This window comes from Podarcis filfolensis (assembly GCF_964270895.1).
Source record: "Podarcis filfolensis genome assembly, chromosome: 3".
NCBI classification, from domain to species: Eukaryota; Metazoa; Chordata; class Lepidosauria; order Squamata; family Lacertidae; genus Podarcis; species Podarcis filfolensis.
Window position 1 is genome coordinate 43,954,714 of NC_139606.1, and position 23,784 is coordinate 43,978,497.

At 44.2% G+C, this 23,784-nt stretch overlaps 1 protein-coding gene across 8 annotated transcripts in view; it reads right to left on the reverse strand.

Annotated features, from left to right (window-relative positions):
• Nucleotides 1-10,380: 10,380 nt before the first annotated feature.
• Nucleotides 10,381-23,784, reverse strand: part of GABRR1 (gamma-aminobutyric acid type A receptor subunit rho1) — a 30,123-nt gene continuing 16,719 nt past the window's right edge. Inside the window, exons 1-9 of one of the 8 annotated variants that reach the window (XM_083606191.1) lie at nt 23,644-23,659; nt 22,635-22,741; nt 18,690-18,757; nt 17,638-17,861; nt 16,353-16,435; nt 15,255-15,395; nt 14,477-14,629; nt 12,492-12,688; nt 10,381-11,208 (exon numbers count right to left, since the gene is read on the reverse strand). In XM_083606191.1, coding sequence (XP_083462317.1) covers nt 10,918-11,208; nt 12,492-12,688; nt 14,477-14,629; nt 15,255-15,395; nt 16,353-16,435; nt 17,638-17,861; nt 18,690-18,757; nt 22,635-22,653 — 1,176 coding nt within the window. In that variant the 5' untranslated portion in view covers nt 22,654-22,741; nt 23,644-23,659 and the 3' untranslated portion in view covers nt 10,381-10,917. The other 7 variants (XM_083606190.1, XM_083606189.1, XM_083606187.1 and 4 more) reach the window with 7 other exon arrangements.

Consider the following 23,784-nt stretch of genomic DNA (forward strand, 5'->3'; position numbering starts at 1 on the left):
AGGTGTCACCCATCTTGTATTTGTGCCTCTCATTTTTTTTGCCCAAGTGCAATACTTTACATTTCTCCCTGTTAAAATTCATCCTGTTTGTTTTGGCCCAGTTCTCTAATCTGTCAAGGTCGTTTTGAAGTGTGATCCTGTCCTCTGGGGTGTTAGCCACCCCTCCCAGTTTGGTGTCATCTGCAAATTTGATCAGGATGCCCTTGAGTCCATCATCCAAGTCGTTGATAAAGATGTTGAATAAGACCGGGCCCAAGACAGAACCCTGTGGCACCCCACTAGTCACTCTTCTCCAGGATGAAGAGGAACCATTGATGAGCACCCTTTGGGTTCGGTCAGTCAGCCAGCTACAAATCCACTGAGTGGTAGCATAGTCAAGACCGCATTTTACCAGCTTCTTTACAAGAATATCATGGATGTATATTTTGTACATCACCTGTAGAAACTGTTCTGAAGACAACATTTTGAGCTGCACATTTGAATGTTGGAATGTTTTGCAGCAAATTAACATCCATTAGCAAGCACTGGAAGACCGTGTTAGGAAATTAACCACAGCACTTATTTTTTCCCACCACCACCAGTGCTGTAAGAAGAGAAGCAGTTTTCTTTTTATCAACGTACAGCTGTTTCCCCAAATGTTGCACTGTCCTAACTTGCCAGGGAACAGAAATCATACACAGCTGAATCATGGGCTAGTTAGTAGACATAGCAAATTTCAGTATGCATAACTGTATCAAACTTATGCTTCAATACTTTGATCCTGTTAACAGTTGGGTCAACTTCAAAAGAAAATATTAATCTTACCATGCTGTATTTAGTATGTAAACTTCTTTCATCCAATTAAACACAGTTTTTGCAATAACTCTTCACCTGTTCAGAAGAGGGGGAAAGGCTCTGGAAGGTTGTTTTTCCCTCTAGTAAGCAAGGGCAAGTTGTCCTCAGTGGGATTTGGAGCTGGTCAGTACCTGCACTGAAAGGATCAGTGTCTCTTAAGGGTCTTGTTATGTCTCCTCATTCAACTGTGTAAGCTTTGCTTCTGAAAACATTAGTACCAAAGGTGAACTCGATATTTTATTGAGCTCAGGGTTATTTCTGCTCCAACCATACAGCTGTGCAAGTTGCTGCCTAAGCAGGATGCGAGCAAGATACATTGACTGGCTTCTATTTTCTTGGAGAATGCTGCATATTTCTGATAGTCTTTTAAAAACCTGGCAAAGACTCCTGTTATAGCTTTATAACTTGCTAAAATTGCAAACTCAAAAGGGTTGGATCCAGGCGTGCCACTTGACATGAACAGACTGGAACTAACCCAAAGGTTGCAAGACAGCATGGTTAATGTTGTTATGGACCCATTGGTCTTGGATTGTTGCTCTGAGTGTTCTGTAATGAAAACTTGCTTAGGTGGCAACCACTGAACAGTGTCATGGGCATTATTTCAATGTTTTGCTTACTATTCCAAACTTGATTCCTTAGCAGAGGCCTACTTTGCAAGGAGATTTTGGCTGAGACTTTTAGTGGTAGAAGCCATCCCAACCATACTGTATTCCTTATCTGAACATGAAAGAAAAGAGGAAAATTGATTTATTGTGAATTCCTGTGTTTCTTGCATGGTTTTTAATATCACAGTTTTAATTTTGTTTTTTTTTTTAAATATATGCATAAATGTTATTTGACAGATCAAACAGCTGGAATCTTGCTACTGTCCTGGGAGAGTACAATTTACCTTTTTTCTGTTTACAAAGCACAATCCAGTGAGAAAAAACAATCAAGCTGTAAGCCACATGGATTGCGCAGCAGTTGCTTTAAAGCTCAAGTGTCAGGAAAAGATCTAGTCTAAGCATAAGGCTACCTGGGTTTCCGGCCAGGCCCATGATCATTGACGGTTGTTCTTCATAGCCCTCCGGGGGCTGCGAGGAAGTTCAGGCAGGGGAAGGAGAGGATTTATGCAATTGTATTAAATTATAGTAATTTGGTTTGATTTGTAATAATTTGGAAAATGATAAAAATTGTTTCCTGCTTGGCAGGGGGTTGGACTCGATGACCCTTGTGGTCTCTTCCAACTCTATGATTCTATGATTCTAATATGATAAACATAAGGCTACCTGGAACCATTTATGCAGCCGCACTCTCATATTAAAAGGGTCTTCTTGAATGTGAGGCTATCCATGCGCAGCATTAGCATGCCATGCCATGCCAGCAACCAATGGATCAGAGAGGAAGCGCTTTGCATAGGCCTCTTGCACGGATCATTGCTGCATGGAGCACCTGTAGGGATACACGATTTCCATGTGACCATGTGGCATGTTGAAATTGTGGGTTAGAGACTGTATCTGAGGTGGTTGAACTTTATGTCCTTTCTTTGTAAGATTTCTTTTGTGTGCGGGTGAGTTGCTAAGGCAGTAAGTCCCATTGGTTTATAATTTCAGAACGCCTTGTCCAGTAACGTTAGTTTTGTTAGTACGCCATTGTTTATTTCTGTTAATAACGCTGAGGCTTTCTTTACAGTTCTGATTCAGCAGTTATGCAGTGATTCTGTATGCCAGGTTGGACAGACTTTTTGCCAAGTAAGCCATAAGTAAAGTCTGAAGCGTGAGTGCCATTTTTGTATATTCCACAGGACGTATACGGCTCCCCCTTACTAGGAGGTGGCTTTTCGTCTAATGTACCAAACTAGATAGTGTGCGCTTCATCACTAGTGCCGTTTGTGGCCTCTTACACAATGCACTGCTAAATCCTAGGGTTTTGCACTTTTGCTGTAACCTGAATTAACAAGAAAAGGCAACTTTTTCACTGCTTCCTTAAATAGAATGCAACTTTACAGTAGACAACAATTATTCTTGGATCTTAAGTAGGACAAGGACACCAGACAAACATTTTAGTCAACATTACTTTTAGGCTGCAAAGCTGTTGTAAAGGCATATTTGCTTTTTAGTGTCTTGGCTATTGCTGCTGCACCAAATCTTGTATGCTGTTGAATATTCAGTTTTGAAGAATGAAGAGCCTGCAACAGCAGGTTGGTAAAAATGTATATGTAGCTGGGATGGTGAATTTACTTGAACAAATGTAACAGCAAACATGCACAAGTATATCTCAAGAGTTGGTGGTTTTCCTTTTTTTATACCTTCTAAGGGTTATCTTTGCAAGTGTAATGTTTTGCAGTGAATTCAGGTATTTGAGGAAAAGATACATTCAGGGGCTGAAGCAGCTTCCTGTGCCATCTGTACACAGAATGTTTTGTTCGAATAAAAACTTGAGCTACACTATAAACTATTGCTATAAAAGTACTTTTGCTAAACGTGTTTTATGATTTTCTAGTGAGCCACTGTTGATGCTATCACTTGGTTTTGTACATTCAGCTTTCTTGGTATGCTGTGTGTAAGTACATTCTGGATTGTAAGAATAAAATTGACTTGCACATTATATTGTGTTTCTCAGGTATATCCTAATAAACAAATATGCTACTTAAACATTGGAAGAGCCTGGTTAAAGTTAACGAAGACTGCTCATTGTGATAGTTTGGCTGAAGCTGAGAAATTGAGTCCCAGAGAATGCAAAACTATAGGAACTTTAAGGGACAAAACGGAAAAAGTAAGATAAAATAACACTCTTTGGGGATTATGCCTGTGATGTTGCTTTGAGAGCATCATTTAATCAGGCAGGGCAGCTTGCCAAAGAAAGGAATTTGCAATAATTTATTAAATACTCAGCAGCATTCCACATTGTCAAAGGTTACCTGCTGTCAGCTGAATAACCCATAAAGGCAAGAAGATTTATGCAGCTGTATCTTTTTAAAATGTTGAATATTTATCCCCTCTTAATAATTGCTAGAGGCCACTTACAAGGGAACTCATAAAACAGACCATCAGAATAAAGATTGTCAACAAAACTAACAGTAAATGTCTACCTACGAAGTAGCACCACATGATGATTTAGATGTCACATCAGATAGTAATAAGGCTCCCAGCGGTTTACAGAAACTTGCAAAAAGAGGATTTCCAGAGCTTTCTAAATCTCTGTTGAGGAAGCACATTATGCCTTACATTAAGGCTATTTCATTCATTTATTTGTCATTTAACTTCTCTGGGTGAAAGTTTAAAATAATTTAAAAGCATAAATGGTATGCTCCATTATGAAACAGGCTGGAAACTGCCAAATAACGGAGTATAAATCTCTAGAAATGCAGCAACACCCCCCTACTTGGCTGATCATCCTTCACTAAATCCTGTAAGGCCTACAGTATGAATTTTTCAACTTAGCAGCTCAACATACTCTGTGGTGTTGTTTTTTTTTTGTAGCCAGAATGCGCAAGAGGGCAGTTCTGGCACCTCTCAGGTGGGTGCCATTGTGTGCTGGCTTGCCTCTGCCTGCTTCTTGCCTTTACCCACTTCTGAGAAGTGCAAAACAAACATTTCAGGTTAAAATGGCCAGCATGTGCGAGTCTACACTTTTTTTTAGATCTATGCACCTAGCTCAGCTGCAATTGGTCAAGCTACGGGACAGGGTCAATTCATATTTCTTCAATCCATCCTTTGTGTAGCTGCAGGAGTAGGCTTTAAGCTTTCCAGCCAGGCCTCTACCGTTGCACACACTGATGTTTGTGCAAGGGCCCTTCTGAGCTGCCCTAGCCACCCACCTGAATCTGAAAGATCGAGGGAGGTGGGAGCGCATTTATTTGATGTGCACCAGAATCGGGTGACCCACAAACCAGGTAGGGAGACAGCTTGCCTGAAACCCTTCTAATTCCTGGATCCAGCACGGATTCAACCTTCTAAGTATGGGCCATCAAAGTAACAAAGGAAGTAGCTCTGTGCCAGATAACAAATGGGTAGTTAGAAAGACAAAAGACAGGGTTCAAAGTTGAGTGTGTACGAGCTAGAAGTTAGGATAAAGGGCCGCTGGCAAAGTTTGCTTCATACGCCCTCCCGGTTCCACCCTTGGCAAAGTGAGCCGACGGCAGAGGATAGTGGCATGCCTGAAGGAGCTGAGGCGGCAGCAGAGATGCCGCTGGTCCCACTGCTGTTGCTGCAACCACGACTGCTACCCCTCTTCTTGGGCTTTTTCTGCGACTACGATGCATTCATTTTCCAAGGGCAATGAGGTATGCGATGATGATTATGATGATTGCAATTATGTGTTTCCATTAATTTAGCTCAGTGAAGCTTTCTAGGTATGTTGCTAAACTAATAAATGCATGCTTCTTTTTCGACCTTTAAATGTCACAGAGAAATCCTGGTGCTTCTTAGTTGCCTAGATGAGCTTGAAGAAGCTTGTGTAGTGATGCATTCAAGCTTGTCTGCCTTAGCCATTTTGACAGATGAAGTTTAAAGGTCAAATTGAAAATCTTACCTGCTCAGTCCTGAGTTCTGCAATGTATTGACCACTTGAGATGTGTCACCAACCATTTTCAATCTTGCCTTGTGCTTTTATAGTGAGATGTTCATTCCAGCAAAAACCACCAAGAGCTTGTAATGTATTAAAATCATTTTCAGTCTTGAACACAAAACTCGGTTTGTTTATAACAGTGAACCTCTTGAGCACCTGAGATGTGCAGAAACACTGTACTGTGTTCTCTTAACATAGTTTTTATAAAAATTGCATAAAGGTGCCTAGATAATCCTTTCTTGGAGACACAGTAAAGTTTTCTAACATTTCTGAACTAAAATCTGTTAGACTATATACTTAAACTGGAAGAATTCCATAGGCCATGAAAATTTTAAAAAGACCTTTGTGATCCTGCTTGTTAAGCTATGATGCTGCATATGATCTCTCTTGCAGACTAATTTCGATTGCTTAATAATTAGAGTATTATCAAATGTTACTTTATAAACGGACACGGGTGGCGCTGTGGGTAAAACCTCAGCGCCTAGGACTTGCCGATCGCATGGTCGGCGGTTCGAATCCCCGCAGCGGGGTGCGCTCCCGTTGCTCGGTCGCAGCGCCTGCCAACCTAGCAGTTCAAAAGCACCCCCAGGTGCAAGTAGATAAATAGGGACCGCTTTATAGCGAGAAGGTAAACGGCGTTCCGTGTGCTGCTCTGGCGCCGGTTCGCTGGAGCAGCTTCGTCACGCTGGCCACGTGACCCGGAAGTGTCTGCGGACAGCGCTGGCTCCCGGCCTCTAGAGTGAGATGAGCGCACAACCCTAGAGTCTGTCAAGACTGGCCTGTACGGGCAGGGGTACCTTTTACCTTTACTTTATAAACACAATAGTTTAAATTGCATTCCTGCTTTAGAAACTGTTTTCCATGTCAATATGCCTCAATATGAGAGAGGCACAGGCAACATCCCTGGTAGCTCTGTGAAAATTCCTGTGGAACCTCTTGTAGGACATGATATCCAATGGCAGTCATACTCTGAGTAGACCCATTGAAACCAACAGCTTTAATTTAGTTAATAATAATAATAATAATAATAATTTATTATTTGTACCCCGCCCATCTGGCTGGGTTTCCCCAGCCACTCTGGGCGGCTTCCACAGAAAACCAAAAATACACTAAAATATCACAGATTAAAAACTTCCCTGAACAGGGCTGCCTTAAGATGTCTTCTGAATGTCAGGTAGTTATTTATCGCTTTGACATCCGATGGGAGGGCGTTCCACAGGGCAGGCGCCACTACCGAGAAGGCCCTCTGCCTGGTTCCCTGTAGCTTTGCTTCTCGCAATGAGGGAACCGCCAGAAGGCCCTCGGCGCTGGACCTCAGCATCCGGGCAGAACGATGGGGGTGGAGACGCTCCTTCAGGTATACTGGGCCGAGGCCGTTTAGGGCTTTAAAGGTCAACACCAGCACTTTGAATTGTGCTCGGAAACGTACTGGGAGCCAATGTAGGTCTTTCAAGACCGGTGTTATGTGGTCTCGGCGGCCGCCCCCAGTCACCAGTCTAGCTGCCGCATTCTGGATTAGTTGTAGTTTCCGAGTCACCTTCAAAGGTAGCCCCACGTAGAGCGCATTGCAGTAGTCCAAGCGGGAGATAACCAGAGCATGCACCACTCTGGCGAGACAGTCCGCGGGCAGGTAGGGTCTCAGCCTGCGTACCAGGTGGAGCTGGTAGACAGCTGCCCTGGACACAGAATTGACCTGCGCCTCCATGGACAGCTGTGAGTCCAAAATGACTCCCAGGCTGCGCACCTGGTCCTTCAGGGGCACAGTTACCCTATTCAGGACCAGGGAGTCCTCCACACCAGCCCGCCCCCTGTCCCCCAAAAACAGTACTTCTGTCTTGTCAGGATTCAACCTCAATCCATTAGCCGCCATCCATCCTCCAACTGCCTCCAGGCACTCACACAGGACCTTCACCGCCTTCACTGGTTCTGATTTGAAAGAGAGGTAGAGCTGGGTATCATCTGCATATTGATGGACACCCAGTCCAAACCCCCTGATGATCTCTCCCAGTGGCTTCATATAGATGTTAAAAAGCATGGGGGAGAGGACGGAACCCTGAGGCACCCCACAAGTGAGGGCCCAGGGGTCTGAGCACTCATCCCCCACCACCACTTTCTGAACACGGCCCAGGAGGAAGGAGCGAAACCACTGCATAACAGTGCCCCCAGCTCCCAGCCCCTCTAGACGGTCCAGAAGGATGTTATGGTCGATTGTATCAAAGGCCGCTGAGAGATCCAGCAGAACTAGGAAACAACTCTCACCTTTGTCCCTAGCTCGCCGGAGATCATCAACCAGCGCGACCAAGGCAGTTTCAGTCCCATGATGAGGCCTGAATCCTGATTGGAAGGGATCCAAATGGTCCGCATCCTCCAGGCGTGCCTGGAGTTGTTCAGCAACCACGCGCTCAATCACCTTGCCCAAGAATGGAAGATTTGAGACTGGGCGATAGTTGGCCATACTGGCCGGGTCTAAAGATGGTTTTTTAAGAAGCGGTTTAATGACCGCCTCTTTCAGCGGATCTGGGAATGTTCCCTCACAGAGGGAAGCATTCACCACCCCGCAGAGCCCATCGCCCAGCCCTTCCCGGCTTGCTTTTATTAGCCAGGATGGGCAAGGATCAAGGAGACAGGTGGTTGGTTTCACGCGTCCAAGCAGCCTGTCCACATCCTCGGGGGTAACGGATTGAAATTGATTCCATGCAACTTGACCAGACAGAGCTCTAGCACTCTCCCGCCCCAGCCCTGCTCCCACGGTGGTGTCTAGCTCCCTCCGAATATGAGTGATTTTATCTGCAAAAAACTTTGCAAAATCGTTGCAGGAGATCTTGGGGTCTTTACAAGGCCCCGGTGGTAAAGGTGGTTCCGTTAAATTGCGAACCACCTGAAAGAGTCTCCTGCTACTATTTTCTGCAGATGCAATAGAGGCGGTGAAGAAAGTCTTCTTCGCCGTCGCTATCGCCACTTGGTAGGCTCGAAGTTGAGCTCTAACCTGTGTCCGGTCAGATTCGGAGTGAGTTTTCCGCCACCGACGCTCTAGCCGTCTCAGCGATTGTTTCATCGCCCTCAGCTCCGAAGAAAACCACGGGGCTGTCCGGGCTCCATGCAATCGGAGAGGGCGCTTCGGAGCCAGACAGTCGATAGCCCTGGTTAACTCCGCATTCCAGCGGGCCACCAGGGAATCAGCTGAAAGGCCATCAACATGGGATAAAGCATCCCCTACCACTCTCTGGAAACCATTTGGATCCATTAAGTGGCGGGGGCGGACCATCCGAATTGGTCCCACCTCCCTGCAGAGGGGAAGGGTCGCGGAGAAGTCCAGTTGCACCAGGAAGTGATCTGACCATGGCACTTCTTTTGTTTCACTTTTACTTAGTGTCAGATCACCCACGTCACTAGAGGTGAACACCAGGTCTAAGGCATGTCCATGACTATGAGTTGGGCCAAACTTATTCAGGGACAGCCCCATGGAGGCCATGCTTTCCACGAAGTCCCGAGCGGCCCCTTGTAAGGTCGTGTCGGCATGGATGTTAAAATCCCCTAGGACAACCAAACTAGGTGTCTCCAGGAGAAAATCCGCCACGACCTGAAGCAGCTCAGACAGGGAATCCTTGGTGCAGCGGGGAGGCCGGTACACCAATAGGAATCCTGTACTGCCCCTATTGCCCAACTTCCAGAACATGCACTCAGAAAACTGGGTCTTCCCAGTAGGACGCCTGGTGCAAGCTAGTGACTTCCTAAAAATCACTGCAACCCCCCCTCCCCGCCCACATGACCTGGGTTGCTGTGCGTAAGAGAAACCTGGTGGGCAAGCAGCGGCAAGGACAGGCCCATCTGCTTCCTCCAACCAGGTCTCTGTCACACATGCCAGGTCAAATCCTCCATCCACAATCAGGTCGTGGATGGCAGTGGTTTTATTCATCATTGACCTGGCATTACACAGCAACACCTTCAGGTCATGTAGGTTTCCCCTGTTGATTCCAGTATCCATCCGGTCAAGGCCAGACCCGGAGGCAGGGATAGTCCTCAAACAACGACTAAACCTGCCTCCTCGGTAATGACATGGTCTGGTCTTAGCGTAACTCCGCCTCCTGCCCATGATCACCGAGATCGGATGTCCCAGTGCTTCCCCCCCTGTGGAAGTTGTCCCAGCCATCGTGTTGGCTGGGGCCCCACTCCCAGGCAGCCCTGATCCCGCCCCTTAAAAACAAAACGCAAACTATACAGAACCAATAAAACAACAACAACAGAAAAGAACAGAACAATTATAATAAAATTAATCCCCAACCAAATATCCATTCCCCCCACCCCCAACAAAGGAAAAAAGGAAAAAAAGAAATAAAAATTTAAATTGCCACCGACTGCTTGAGGACATTTTAAAGCACATTAACCCCCTGGAACAGGGAAGCAATGGCAGAACACTTCCCACCCTTCCCAAAAAGTTTGTTCCAGAAATGGCCTGGGCCACGCCCCCTGGGCCAGTTGGAAAAGGCCCTGGAATGGAGCAGGCCCTGCAGTCCTCACCCAGCCGATGGTCCGAGGCCTCACTGCAGCAGGAGTCCCTTTATAGCTGGGAGAGAGGGCCTGGGCCACGCCCCCTGGGCCAGTTGGAAAAGGCCCTGGAAGGGAGCAGGCCCTGCAGTCCTCACCCAGCCGATGGTCCGAGGCTTCACTGCAGCAGGAGTCCCTTTATAGCTGGGAGAGAGGGCCTGGGCCACGCCCCCTGGGCCAGTTGGAAAAGGCCCTGGAAGGGAGCAGGCCCTGCAGTCCTCACCCAGCCGATTGATTTCACTGCATCTAATCTGATTAACATTGGGTCTCACCCAGGATATTCAGTTTGGGTAAATGTTCAGTAAGTGAGTGAGTTTAATCAATGTTATTCCTAATATAACCAACATTGGGCATCCTGATAAGGAAAAAGGTAAGAACCTTGTAGGTCCCTGACTTTCCTTAGAGGGTGACATAAACAAGTGACTGATTAGCAATAACACACACACATGCCTGTAAGCCAAAAAAGTAGATGTTTTTACTTGAGAGGAGTCTTGATGGTAAAAGTGTACAGTACACTGTTTAGATTTGCAATTTACACTTAAATAGATAATTTTACAATATTGTATATATTTACAAACTGAAACAAAAATATTAACATGGTCCATCGTTTCTGTAATTGGAACGCAGATGTGCTCTAAAATTCCTCTTCCCATCATAGCGACACTGTTACAATATTCTGTACTTTAAAAATGCCTATCACGTATTGTCTTTTGAAATAAAAGCATTTGTCACTTTGCAAATTTTCATTCCTCCCTCTCCCCACTTTTTATTGTTTTGATTGACCATGATGGCCATTTTGAGGCCTGATGAAACTGACAGTTCAGCAGAGATTTCGACTTAGGTCTCAGTATAATAAATCGGAGAGTGCATTGTGTGAATTTCATGTAACAGGAGTATCGAACAGTCTCTATTGTCACATTTTCCTGATGGACATTAATTTCATACAGTTAACACATGTCCCACCCACATGGAAACTGGCTAAAGAAATAACTATGAAAAAATGGACCAGTATATCAGGTTAAATAAAATGTATGCACCTGGAAATATTATTCTGGAATACTTGTCAATGGCATGTGTATCAATCCTCATGCTGCTGTATCTCTGGTTTTTCCTCCTGCTTGAATTCCTTTCTGAGCCAAGTGCCAGCTGAACCATCATTCGGTCTTGTTTATCTCCATTTTCAGACACATACTGTCCCAGTTCATTCACCTCCCCGTCACTATAGCTGCCATCCATCCCCATCAGTTGCCTTGACTGAGGTAGTGTACAAGTGCAAGGAAGCTGTAGAGGAAAGAAGGAAGATAGTTGTACTCGGGGAAAACTGACAGTTGACATATTGGAGTGGAGCAATAATGCAGCCTTAAGCTGTTGCTTCTGTCACAAATCCATAGGTGAGGACTCATCTCATCTAACCACAGTTTCTCTTATCTGGCTATGATTTCCTGCATTATTAGTAGCCAGGATAGCTGATATAAAGGTAAATTTGTGAAAATACACTATACTAGATTTTCAGTTGGCTCTTCCAAATGGTGAGCAGATACATGCTCGCAGAATGGGACCCTCTATTATTATTATTATTAGAATTAGAATTAGAATTAATATACCGCCCTATACTCTAATGCAGCTGAGGAAAGGGTGGAAATTGGGGCACCTCCCCACTTTTGCAAGTGCTTTTCTGTTAATAGAGGGCACCATGGAACCAAGCCACATTCAGGCTCATTCTATCCAATATGAGATAGTGTGCTTGTGTAGGCTGTATAGCATGAGCATTAAAATTCATGTGAAGAAACTAATGGTTTTTCCAGACCCTCCTTCCTATAGTGAGTGCAGTGTTCATCGCTGTGCCAAGACAGCTGTGAAAAATGTGATTTCCATACTAGGAAATGAATTGAAAACTAGTGGGAGCCCACCAAATTGAATGAGTTTAAAAGAAGATTAGACAAATTCTATAAACAGCTACCAGCCACAATGGCTATGTTCCACCTCCACTGTCAGAGGCAACATGCCTCTGAATGCCAGCTGCTGGTAATCACTAGTGGGGAGTGTGCTGTTGCAGTCAGGTTCTGTTTTGGGGCTTTCCACAGGCATCTCGGCCACTGTGATAACAGGGTGCTGGCTATTAACCTGATCTAGCAGGCTGCTCTTAACATGGAAACATTCAGAGGTGGCATAGTGAGCTGCACCATTTCTACCTTTTTTTTAAAAAAAGTTAATATTTGGGCATCTCATGTTGCATGTGTAGATCCAACCCGAGTAAAAAAAACAAAAACTGGTTTGAACATACCCTTGGGTAGAACACAGTTTTACTGTTAGACCCCCATTGTGTGTGTGTGTCTGTCTGTCTGTCTGTCTGATTCATCTTTAGAATCTACACAGCCAGTGCTGGTTTTCCAGGGGGTACTCAAGGGTACGCAGCACAGACACCTCTTTTTTTGTTGTTAAAAAGTGTGGCACTTACTGTAATAACTTCATGGTGAGTACCAGCACCTAGTTTTCTAGGGGGGGGGGGGAAGCACCGTACAGAGCCATTTTATCTGCACAGCACCAAATGACGTTACATTTACCTTGTCTCGCAGCTTCCGTTCCTTTCGCTCTTGCACTGTAGTCAAGTAGTTTACTGCTGCGTACTCTAACACCGAAAGGAAGACGAACACAAAACTGACCCAGAGGTAAATGTCCACAGCTTTGATGTAGGAAACCCGAGGCATGGAGGCATTGACGCCCGTGATGATGGTAGACATGGTCAGCACCGTCGTGATCCCTGGAGACATACAATAATCCGTTTGGAGATGTCATTTTGGTGACAACTTGGCTTTGTTTACCCTAAACAGAGGGCCAAGTGTTTCATTAAGAAATGAAATGCTAGCTTGAGGTGGGCTGCTCTACCTTCTTTGAATGGTGAGCTATCATCTTCCATGCTGTCACCTTTCTCTGGTTGTGGCCTGGTGCAAATTGTGTGCTGGATTGCATGAGCTGATGCATGGATGACCTGTGGGCTGATGGTACAGCCCTTGGACACAGATTTAGACCAAGGCTGCAGTCCTAAACATATTCACTAGGGAGTAAACTGCACTGAAAATGTTAAGTTGTGGGGGAACATATCAGACGACACAACGATTCTTCAAACAGCTCTTGTTTATTCACAAGCCAGAACAGAACTGAGCTGAAGGGTTCAGCCAGTCTGCTTATATAGAGCTCCACTGCAATGCAACAGTAACCACTTTCTGTAACTATCCAATCACTGAATGTCACTTTCAATCCCTTATTTGCATATGTGGACCTGAGTGAAAACTATCTAGAGTATCCCCCTGCTGGCCCATGGTGAGAACTTCAGTACATAACAGAAAGCGCTGAGGTTTACTTCTGGGTTGGATTGCAGTGCAGACCAGGAATCCAAAGCACAATTACCTAGAGGCCTCATTTAACTTAGAATCAGTTCTCTGCAGATTGTGCTGTAAACTATTCAGTCTCGCAAGGAAGGATGGATAAATCTGACTTTCCAGTTTGTTTCACACGTTTTAAATCTAAGCTATGATTACATTCTGTGCCACTTCCGCATTCCATTTGAAAAGTATCAATAATTATCTAAAGGACAGGACATTCCTACATATTTAAGTTATGGATCGAAATAGCGGTGATGCACGACAAGAAGGTAAATAGGCAGATGACCACAAAATGTGACAATCTGAAGTCACAGTAGTGCATAATCACCCCTTAGCCAGGGGCCACAACCCTGTATTCGTTACCAATCAATTAATATTGGTCAGAACCAAATAGCTTTGCATATGCAGTTTAATCACTGCTGAAAGTGTGAATGCAGTGACCACTTTATATCCTATCCCTTTGAGTGAAGACTTTTCTCTCATCATTTACATCAGCAAAGAAAGATTTCCCTGCTTGGGCTTTGACAGAATCCTGCTTTGTGAGAGAAAGAGCAAAAGGTCCCGGAGCTAATACCGTCTCCTTTGGAGTCTATGATGTCACATGCAGTGCTGCAAATATACACTACTCAAACTCTCTCAAGATACTACACCATAAACCCCTGCCTATTTCCTAATGGGCATGAATTCATTGGACTCTGTCTAGGCTAGAGAATACAACTGTAACATCAGAAGCAATGAATTGGGAAGGGAAGAGAACTAGGAGATCCAAATGCAAATTTAATAAATAGATAATCACAGCTATGCCTACTGATGGAGCCCCTGAAATGTTAAAATATAATTTTCCACTCAATGCTTCATACTCTGCAAATATTACTGATATTATTTCTCTATTTTACATTGCTTTCTGAACATTTAGCTCAGAAAAGTGACTAATAAATAAGCAATTCTTAGCCTATTTCTACAGTGCCATCCATGAATGTGGATGCATCCAGGCCTCCACCTGCCATAGACCCCCATGGCCAGCTAATACTCCCCCAACAAATAGGAGAAGGGAGTGAGAAACAGTCTCAGACATTGCAACGTCACCTGCTGTTCAGAGAGACCCTCCTGGATTGGCATTGCTATAAAAAGAGCAGGTCAGACACAGCGAGGTTTGGTTTGTTTACCTAAGGGAACTCTTGCAGGCACAGCTCTGCGGTCTATCCAAAAGGACACCCAGGACAGCATGACCATCAGAGTGGCAGGGAAATAGGTCTGGAGTAAGAAGAAGAAGATATGCCGGCGTAAAGTGAAGTTGATGTAGAGGCGGTTGTACCAGCCTACAGGAGACAAAGAAGGTAGAAGTCAATCACAAAAGCCCACATCCACACCGTACATTTAAAGTGATCTTGTACCACTTTAACAGTCATTGCATTTTCCCAAAAAATCCTGGGAACTGTAGTTTATGAAGGGTGCTGACCTCGTATAACTACAACTATCCAAACGTTTTGCACACCTTAGATGTACTCCTCAATAACAGAGACTTCAAAACAGCAGTCCCCAAAGATGACTACCATGTTGTTTGCATGGTGGTGGTAATCATCACTTGGTAGCAATAGTACTTTGAAGCTTTTACTGTACAGCAACTCCTTTCTAAACAGCCTTTTCGAAAAGCAGTTGCTACAGGATGAGATTATCACCCTGTTAATAATAAGCTCTTTGAATTAACCCCATACCAAAGATACTGGGTTACAGCATTGTGCACAAACCCAAATTTGGGGTTCAGCAGCACAATCTGGCATCGGCTGCCGAGCCCTTTGCAGGGAAGACAACGTGTGACATGATGCCACAGCAGCCTCTCTGGCAAGTCCAAAGACAGTTTCTCTAAGTAGCGATCAAACCTATTTCCATAAAAATCGACAATAATTGAGCCTTGTCCAGGCTTTATTGTCAAAATTCACTCACCTGTGCTGCTATAAAAGGCAAGTTTGGTGGTAGTGTGAAACTCTTGTATGAGGAACTGGGATAGCGATATCCTCTCATCTGTTTTCAGGGAGTCGTTGCCATTCTTCCAGTACAGCATGAGATCATCTTCAGTGTAAGCATCTAGAGAGGGAGGACATATTAACTCATTTATTGTAATGAAACCAGTTGGCACTGTGGCCTAAGTCGCGTACCAAATGCTATCTTACTGTCAACAGATATACACCATATAGTCCAGTGACAGGATTTTATTTTCTATTTAATATGAGCTCTTATTTACTTTTCTCTCATTTAAGTGAATAGCTGCTGTTGACATATATGAGAATAAGGAAAGGACCTGAGAGCAGACTCTTTAACATCAATGTTGGGGGGTGGAGGACATGTATTGCCTCTGCTTCTCCGCAATTCCCAGTTTCACCTCTGAAAATATCATCCACTTCTTTTTTAATCAAGTGAAAGCAAAAGGTGGGCAGCTGTTAATTTACAAATTTTTACATTAATAATTTTACTTACTACTTTTTTTGCACAATGCTTTATGAACCCAGTAATTAGCCACAACAACAGATAAGAAAACAAGGGACACTGTACTGTCTGTAGATTGTTTGCTGGAGTATAAGCAACATTTTTTTTTAAAAACCCAATATAATTATTATTTTAGGCCCTCATCATCCAATCTAGTCTATTTTAGGCCCTCGTCATCCAATCTAGTCACAGACCTGCAAGGGCCATGACTAGCAGGGGCAATAGAGGAGGGAGTTTGTACTCGGTCTCCTTTTGCAAGAGGGCTTTACTGAAATTAAAGTAGTCACAGAGAAGAAGCAGGGTGTTTGTTCCTATATCTTTGTAAGCAAAAGAAAAAAGAATTGTTGGACAATTCATTGTGAGCTGTGCTCACTCTTCTTAGGGCAGCAGTACCAATTATGTGCGCACAGCACTCATGCTGAGGTTGCATAATTTCTCCAGCACACAGCTATGGAAAGCACAGGAACACCCTTTCAGAATAAAAGCACACAACCCCTATTTTGAAACAAAATGTGAGGCATCAGCATTCGGCCTTCTTCAGAGATCCTGTTTACTTACAGCTTTCAATTTCCAGTGAACACGTTTGTGTGTCAAGGGGAAAGCGACTAAAATCCATGTTACACATAGCTGTTACAGTAACCCTAGAAACAGAATAAGCATATTTAAAATGTCTTCCTTTTACATGATTAAAAAGCCACATATTTTAAAAAGAAAACACAAAGCAGGAATAATGCACGTTAGATGCATGCCTAGTTTGTAACACTTTCACATGTTTCAAGTCCGTACAGTTCTTTATATATGGAGAAGTAATTCCTTTGCATTCAACTAGGCTCACTCCCTAAGGCTATAGTCCTCTGCACACATACCTAGGAGCAGGGGCGCCGGCTCCTGGGGACCAAGGCACTGTGGGGACCCCTATCTCTTTTTTGAGAGGGTGGGGTCCCCTCAATATTCAGAGGGCCCTATGCACGACGTCAGGACGTTGTATGATGTGTGTGACATCAAGATGTTGCTTTGGGCCCCCTCAATCATTTGGAGAAGCTGGCGCTTCTGCCTAGATGTCCCAGTGATTCAGTGGAAGTACGTCTCATTCAACATGCACAAGGTAGGCTGTGTTGACTCATGGGGTCTTACTTTTGAATTAACAGGTCTGGCTTGCACTGAAAAGAAGTGAACCAGATTTGTGGTGGGAAGTACCCTGCTGACTCAGGAGCAAAAAAGGGTTGTCTTCCACAAACCAAACTTGGCACATGTGAATCCCCAAAGCAGGACAACACCCAGACAACACTGTCAGGAGACCTTTGCCATTCTTGACTTTTGTTAAAAGTTGTGAAATTGACTGATAACAAATATTATGCTTGCTTATCTCGAGTGAATCTAACCCCTGACATTCCAGCATAAGGTCCACTGCTGAGCTCTGGAGCACCCTTGCCCTGCTTCTCCTCCTTGCTGTTGCTATTGCTAAATCTGCAAGCAGTGACAAATGCAAGAGAGAAGGAACAGCAGCATCTCATTCTGGGTGGTGTGAAGAGTGGGCCCAGAGGGAGACCCAAGGGAATGGGCAGTGATGGCCGTGGCAAAGGAGAGGGTCCTCTGAGAGCGTCGTTCTCAAGGACCCCTCTAAATCTGAAGCTGACAATGGCTCCGTCCATCAGATGACTCCACATAGTCATCTGACAAAGTCATCTGTTATTCTGAACTTGGATAATGTTAGTGGCACAAACTTGTGATACGTCTTGATCTGGGTTACACCCACTGAGAATTCATGCACACAGCTGTATAAGAAATGAAGTCAGCATGCTTGCAGAAGCTCAACCAAGCATTTTTGTGGATTTCACCTTACCTCAAGCTGTAAAGCACCTTCCCATCTGGCTGGACCCGGAGCATGACGTTATCTGTGGTGGTGTCATGGATAAAGGATCGTTTGGAATGCACAAAGAACATATCCGGCACCCAGATCTTTTTCACTAGTCTGCCATCAAAGGTCATGCTTTGGTTGTTGGTACTTGGAAACGATAGCCTTTCATCTTTCCAGTAATGTCTAAGGTAAAGTGTCATGGTGAAGTCCTAGCATAAGCCAGAAATTGAGACAAGGAAAAATTAATTCACATTAAAAAGGTAAAGGAAAAGGACCCCTGACAGTGAAGTCCAGTCGCAAACGACTCTGGGGTTGCAGCGCTCATCTCGCTTTACTGACCGAGGGAGCTGACGTTTGTCCACAGACAGTTTTTCCAGGTCATGTGGCCAGCATGACTAAGCTGCTTCTGGCGAAATCAGAGCAATGCACGGAAACACCATTTACCTTCCCGCCAAAGCGGTACCTATTTATCTACTTGCACTTTGACGTGCTTTCGAACTGCTAGGTTGGCAGTAATTCACATTACTATTTTTTAATCCATAAATATTTCTTAGTCCAATATAATAAAGGAAATAAGTTTTACACTGCAATTGTAAGATTCAGGTAGAATGGCAAAGACATCCTACAAGTGTTCAGCTGCCCCCGTTCCATAGTTAAAGATGTGCTGTAATAAATACATTTTTGCCATTGGAATATTGGACTGGATTTGAAACTAATGTACAAATCCATGTCTTAGGTCATACCAAAACCATACATTTAAAGCATTCTTAAACCAATCTAACAGTCATGGCGCTCCCTCCCCCAAGAATCCTGGGAACTATAGTTTGTTAAGAGTGCTGGGAATTGTAGGTCAGTTACCAGGATTCTTTGGAGGAAAAAAAGTGGTTAAAGTGTGTGGTGTGCATGCAGCCTAAGTGTTTTGCACTCAGTAATCTCTTTTCCCACTCCTAACGTGAGGTCTGTTTTTCAGAGCAGCCCATTCCATAAAACCTCTTGTTCAGAAAGAACAACCATCCAAACATGGGCATGACACTTACCATGTCAACCTCTGAAATACTGTCCAGGCTTTCAACTTGTACATCTACTCCGACAGGAATGGCTGGGCCTATAAGAAAGACAGCATGCAGCGCATCAGAATTGTTTATATGTTTTTAAAAGAGCACATATGAAGAAGTAGTTTGCAGTAGGGCTCTCACAAAGAAGGCAAGGGTGCAAAATGGTTTGCTGGCTGCCATGTCTACAGGCAGTTACTGCACAGCAAAGGACTCCAAATCATACCTGGGTTATTTGTCATTAGCTGCCAAGAAGTAACTTAGGGCTGAGCTGAACCTTCTAACAACGAAACATTAACATTAAAGAGAAGCACACAGTTGCTAGGTGAGATCACAGGCCATTTGCACCTCTGGACTGGTTCCCAGGCAAACTAGAGGCCTTCACAGACTGGAGGCCTTCAGATGTGTTAGACTACACTGCAATGCTGGCTGGGGCTGATGGGATATGTAGTCAAAAACAAAGGAAGAATACCAGGTTGGCAAAGGCTGGTTTAATATGGAGCAGGTAAACTATGCATTGTGTTTTCCCTTAACTGATTACAGAGGTGGGGGAGCCTGATTATCACAGTGAAAGCAACACACAGGAGGCTTATCGTTTACTCCTCCAGCAAGAGAGGATGAAGATTGAATGTGCCACCCCTACTCACAAAGTAAGAAGCACTGGGGGTCCCTATGGGCAGACCAATATCTAAAAAGCCAGGACATCAAAAATGATAATGATATTGATATATACGCAAAACACTTATGGCCGATTCACATGTGCAGGTTCATTACTTAGCTCTCAATTAGGAACATAGGAAGCTGCCTTATACCAAGTCAGACCAATGGTCCATCTAGCTCAGTATTGTCAACATAGCTGTGGCTCTCCAGGATGTTAGACAAAAAATAATATCTCCCAGCATTACCTGGAGATGGCTGAGATTGCACATGGAACCTTCTGCATCCTAAGCAGATGCTCTACCATTGAGCTACAGCCCTTCCCCAAGTGCTATAACCACCTGTCTGCCTCCATCAATAAGTTCCATGTTCAAGGAGAAGCAAGGAGAATACAAAAACATGGTTTGAGACATTTGACACTTTGTACAGTCATGATGTTGCAGACACACTTGTTTGAACTCAGCCAAATAGGTGTACCACTTTCCACTTTTTATACTTTGGAGATAAATATTAGAATTTCTATTTCAGCAAAGATTATCTTAGTAAAATGCATACACAAATCCTCCTGCACGAGTTAATAATGCAATTACAGAACATGAGATTTGCTAAAAGCATAAAGGTTGTTCATGAGCACTGCTGGACAAAAAAACCCCAACAAAAAACCCTCAACCTTTTACAACTAATTGAACTTGTATTGTGCATATTGTGCATGTAGTAACAATAAGCTTCCCTCATCAAGGGGTAAAATAGTACCGGTAGTTTGGATTTGAATGACCATCTGTCAGCCAGGAAAGGGTAGATAAATTACAACATTCTTTAATCTGGTGGGGCATAAGAAAGCATGTTTTCCTAATCCTCTGTCCTAAAAGCTTGGATTTTGTATAGCACGCAACCACAATGCTGGAAGTAAAACATTAACCTGGAGCAATCTAAAATATTCTTTCTGTAGTGAAAATGCTAGATCAGCAAAATGGTGCATTAGTTGATGATATATTATACATATTACGGCTGGGGAACCATTTTCAATTTGATGGTTTTATTCCCTTCTGGACAACATTCAAGGGGCCACATGGTGGTGGTGAGCAGGGCTGGAGATAAAAGTGGGTGGAGCAAGAAATGTAAATTTTACTCTTGTACAGTAGGCTAGTTTCTGCAAGCACCCACATGCCCCTCTGAGTTCTCCATCCAGGCAGCAAAGAGGCATTATCAGTCTTCAAAGGCACATGCCAGCCAGGCAAAAACACTTGAGAAGGGTATGAAGCCGGGCAGGTGAGAGGTGGGCCCTGAGGAGGGAGTGGGGCATCAGGCAACTCCCAAAGGCCAGATAGGTAAGGCTTACAGGGCTGCATTTGGCCCCAAGGCCTGAGGTTCCTCACCTCTAAAATAAATGAATGTGCACGTACACACACAGTTGCTGTGAAATAAAGCCTTGGGATTTCACTGCCATCTGCAGAGAAATATGACCCAACCAGGCAGTAAGGTTCAGCTTAATGCCATGAAATTTATTATTAATAGAAGGCATGTCCATTTTTAGAACAGGCATGCCTAATTTTTTGTATTCTCAGGATTCTGTTTTTGTATACTCAGTATACTCTGCTCTATTCCTCAAACACTCCTCCAGTCAAAGTGTATTTTGCCAGTCATGTTTCTGGTCTTCATTTCAAATAAATGCTTATCCTGCAACTTCCTGGTGTTCGTGTAACAAATGTTATTGTGGGGTAGGGGGTTGTCCTGTTTCTGCTGCACTGTGGCTCTTTCAGACAGCAATAATATAATAGCATTGGGGAAAGAAAGCACAAAGAAAGTGGATTTAATCCAACATGTGCCACAGAATACATCCACAATAAAATACCAGTCTGCAGGGGTCCTAAGACTTCCATTTATAATTTAAGTTTATGAGGGAATTGTACTTATCTGCACATAACATTGTACTTAAAAAAATATTCTCTGGCAATTCAGATAGGTCAATAAGCTTGCAAGAGATACGCTGCAGAAACAAACAAAAGCTCATTGTTCCTAAGCTTTTCAAAAAGGCAGCTGCCCATCAGTTAAGAGAGACGAACTAGCCAGCAAAGCCAAATAAACGTCACATTTAAACCACCATTCGTAATAACCCGCAAGCAAAGGGCAGTTCTTATGTTCTTATATGCGGAATATGATAGAGCCAAACTGAAGGCTCTTTAGCACAACAGGAACGTTTTCTGAGCTAAATAAGGTCACAGACATATTTGTGGCTTAATTTCAGTCAGGCGTCTGAACCCGTTTTAAAAACCAGAGCTGAGCCCTTCAATACGGAAATAAGAAAAAGCGCCACAGAAAATACTCTTCCCTGTTGCCCTCAAAATACCCTTTTCCTCCCACGTCTGGGATTAACGTAGGAGGGCACTGATTCGCTCTCTTAAAAAAATATATTACTTGAGTTTTATCAAAATATAACCACTTCACTCAAGCAAACAAGCCACATCAGCTGCTTGTCACATTTCCGCCCCGCCCCCCCCAGCCTCTGCGACCATCTGGTTTCATCCTTAACACAAGGGGGAGGAGCCTGTGGTACTCCAGGTGCTATTGGACTCCAATTCTCTTCATCCCCAACTAGTATGTTCAATGAAGCAGGGAGTGATGGGAACTGTAACCTGACAACATATGGACAGCCACAGGTTCTCCAACCCTGCTTTAACAGCTTAATGGCAGGCAGGAATTCAACGTACACAGCTCTTCTCAGCGTCAGGATGCAGCAAGAGAGGAAGCTGCACTTATTATATTTCTGCCTGCCCTGGTGTTAACTAAATGCACAGTGACTCTGTGAGGGTAGTCAGGGCCGGCCTACTCATGAGGTTGGCTGAGGCAGCACCTCAGGTGGCAGAATGCCAAGAGGCGGCCTGCCCATCCTGCTTTCTCCACCGCTGGCAGAGAAGAGGCAGGGGCACTGGCTTCCAGGGAGATCTCACAAGATCCCGTGCACTCCGTGTGATCTTGCCAGAACCCACCATCACTGCTGCTGCCACACGGATGCTGCCACATGACCCAGGTAAGGGAGGCTCTGGTGATGCGGAATGACACCTTCCTGTTTTGCCTCAGGCGGCAAAGTAGGACGTGCCACTCCTGAGGGGAGTGCATGAAAGCTAAACTTCAGGGTGAAAGCAAGGGAATACCTTTACCTGTAGATATTGAGTATTCCTATAGACTTCTTTTAATTAAAAAAATCACTAAGAGGTGTTTTTAAGAAAACACAGAGAGGAAAAAAGAATATCAACAGAAGTTTACATGTCATACCTCCAAAACCTGGCCGCATGCTGAAGTCATGGTCATCTATTCTCAGAAGTTGCTCTGACTTTGTAAGTGGTGATTTGGTGATATCAGGACTTCGTTTCAATATTGGACTATGTGGAGAAAGAGAAAAGCACAATTGTACTACTGCACTATTCCTTAATGTGGGTTCTCCAGGGGGCTCACAGAACACCAATCTGGTGTGTGGAGACACAAATCAAGTAATTGTATTGGTTAAATGCCTAAAAAATAGTCCAGTCCCAATATTTCCTAGAGTGGTGGATAACCTCGCCGAGTTCATTGGCAGTTCAATCCTATGTCTGTTTTCTCAGAAGTAAGTTCCGCGGTGTTCAATGGAACCTCCTCTCAGAAAAGAGCATATAAGATTACAGACTGAAAGGCATGAGGAGATGAAATGATATTTGACATGTCACTGACTTCATCTCCTCCAGCTCTGCTCAAGTAACTGGACCCACCAACAATCACGGACTAGTAGGGGAGCTATGCAAAACCTTTGAAAAATAACCCCATATGATCTGGTGTATTTTTAGACAGCTAGTGTGATAGGAGTGCTAAAGCACGTTTCAGATTATTCAGTCCCTATTGAACAAACACAACATTGTGCAGCGTATAGCACGCTGTCTAATGTATCTTTACCGTAATTGCTAAGTAAACAGGAACAGGGGCAGGGCCAGGAAGCACTGAGAAGTGAATTGTAAGCAAGTCTAAGATAGTTTTGTGACAGGCATTAAAGAAACAATGCTGCAAAGCCAACTGGCTGCAGCCCAAGAGCAAATGTGGCAAGTTGGGAGCCCAGCCAGGCTGGAAGCAGGTTTGCAGAGAAAAGGCTTCCATACCTGCTCCAGATATCTTAGGAAAGGCAAAGAGAGCCTTAAAGAGGGGAGGGCGAAAACACAGAAGCAATTACTTCAGAACAGTCACCTCAGCTTAGGCCCACCTCCACACACCCACCCACAAGCCAAATGTAGTCCATCAGCATTGTAGGGAAGCTCACTGGCGATGTGGCAAAGCAGTTCTTCCTGTCTGTATGGGCTTGTCAAATCAGGAAGCTGCCATGCATGCGACAGGCCTCATACAGGGCTGATGTGCAGGCTGCATTTAGCTGGGTGAGTTTAAAGTTGTGCTAGTTCTGCTT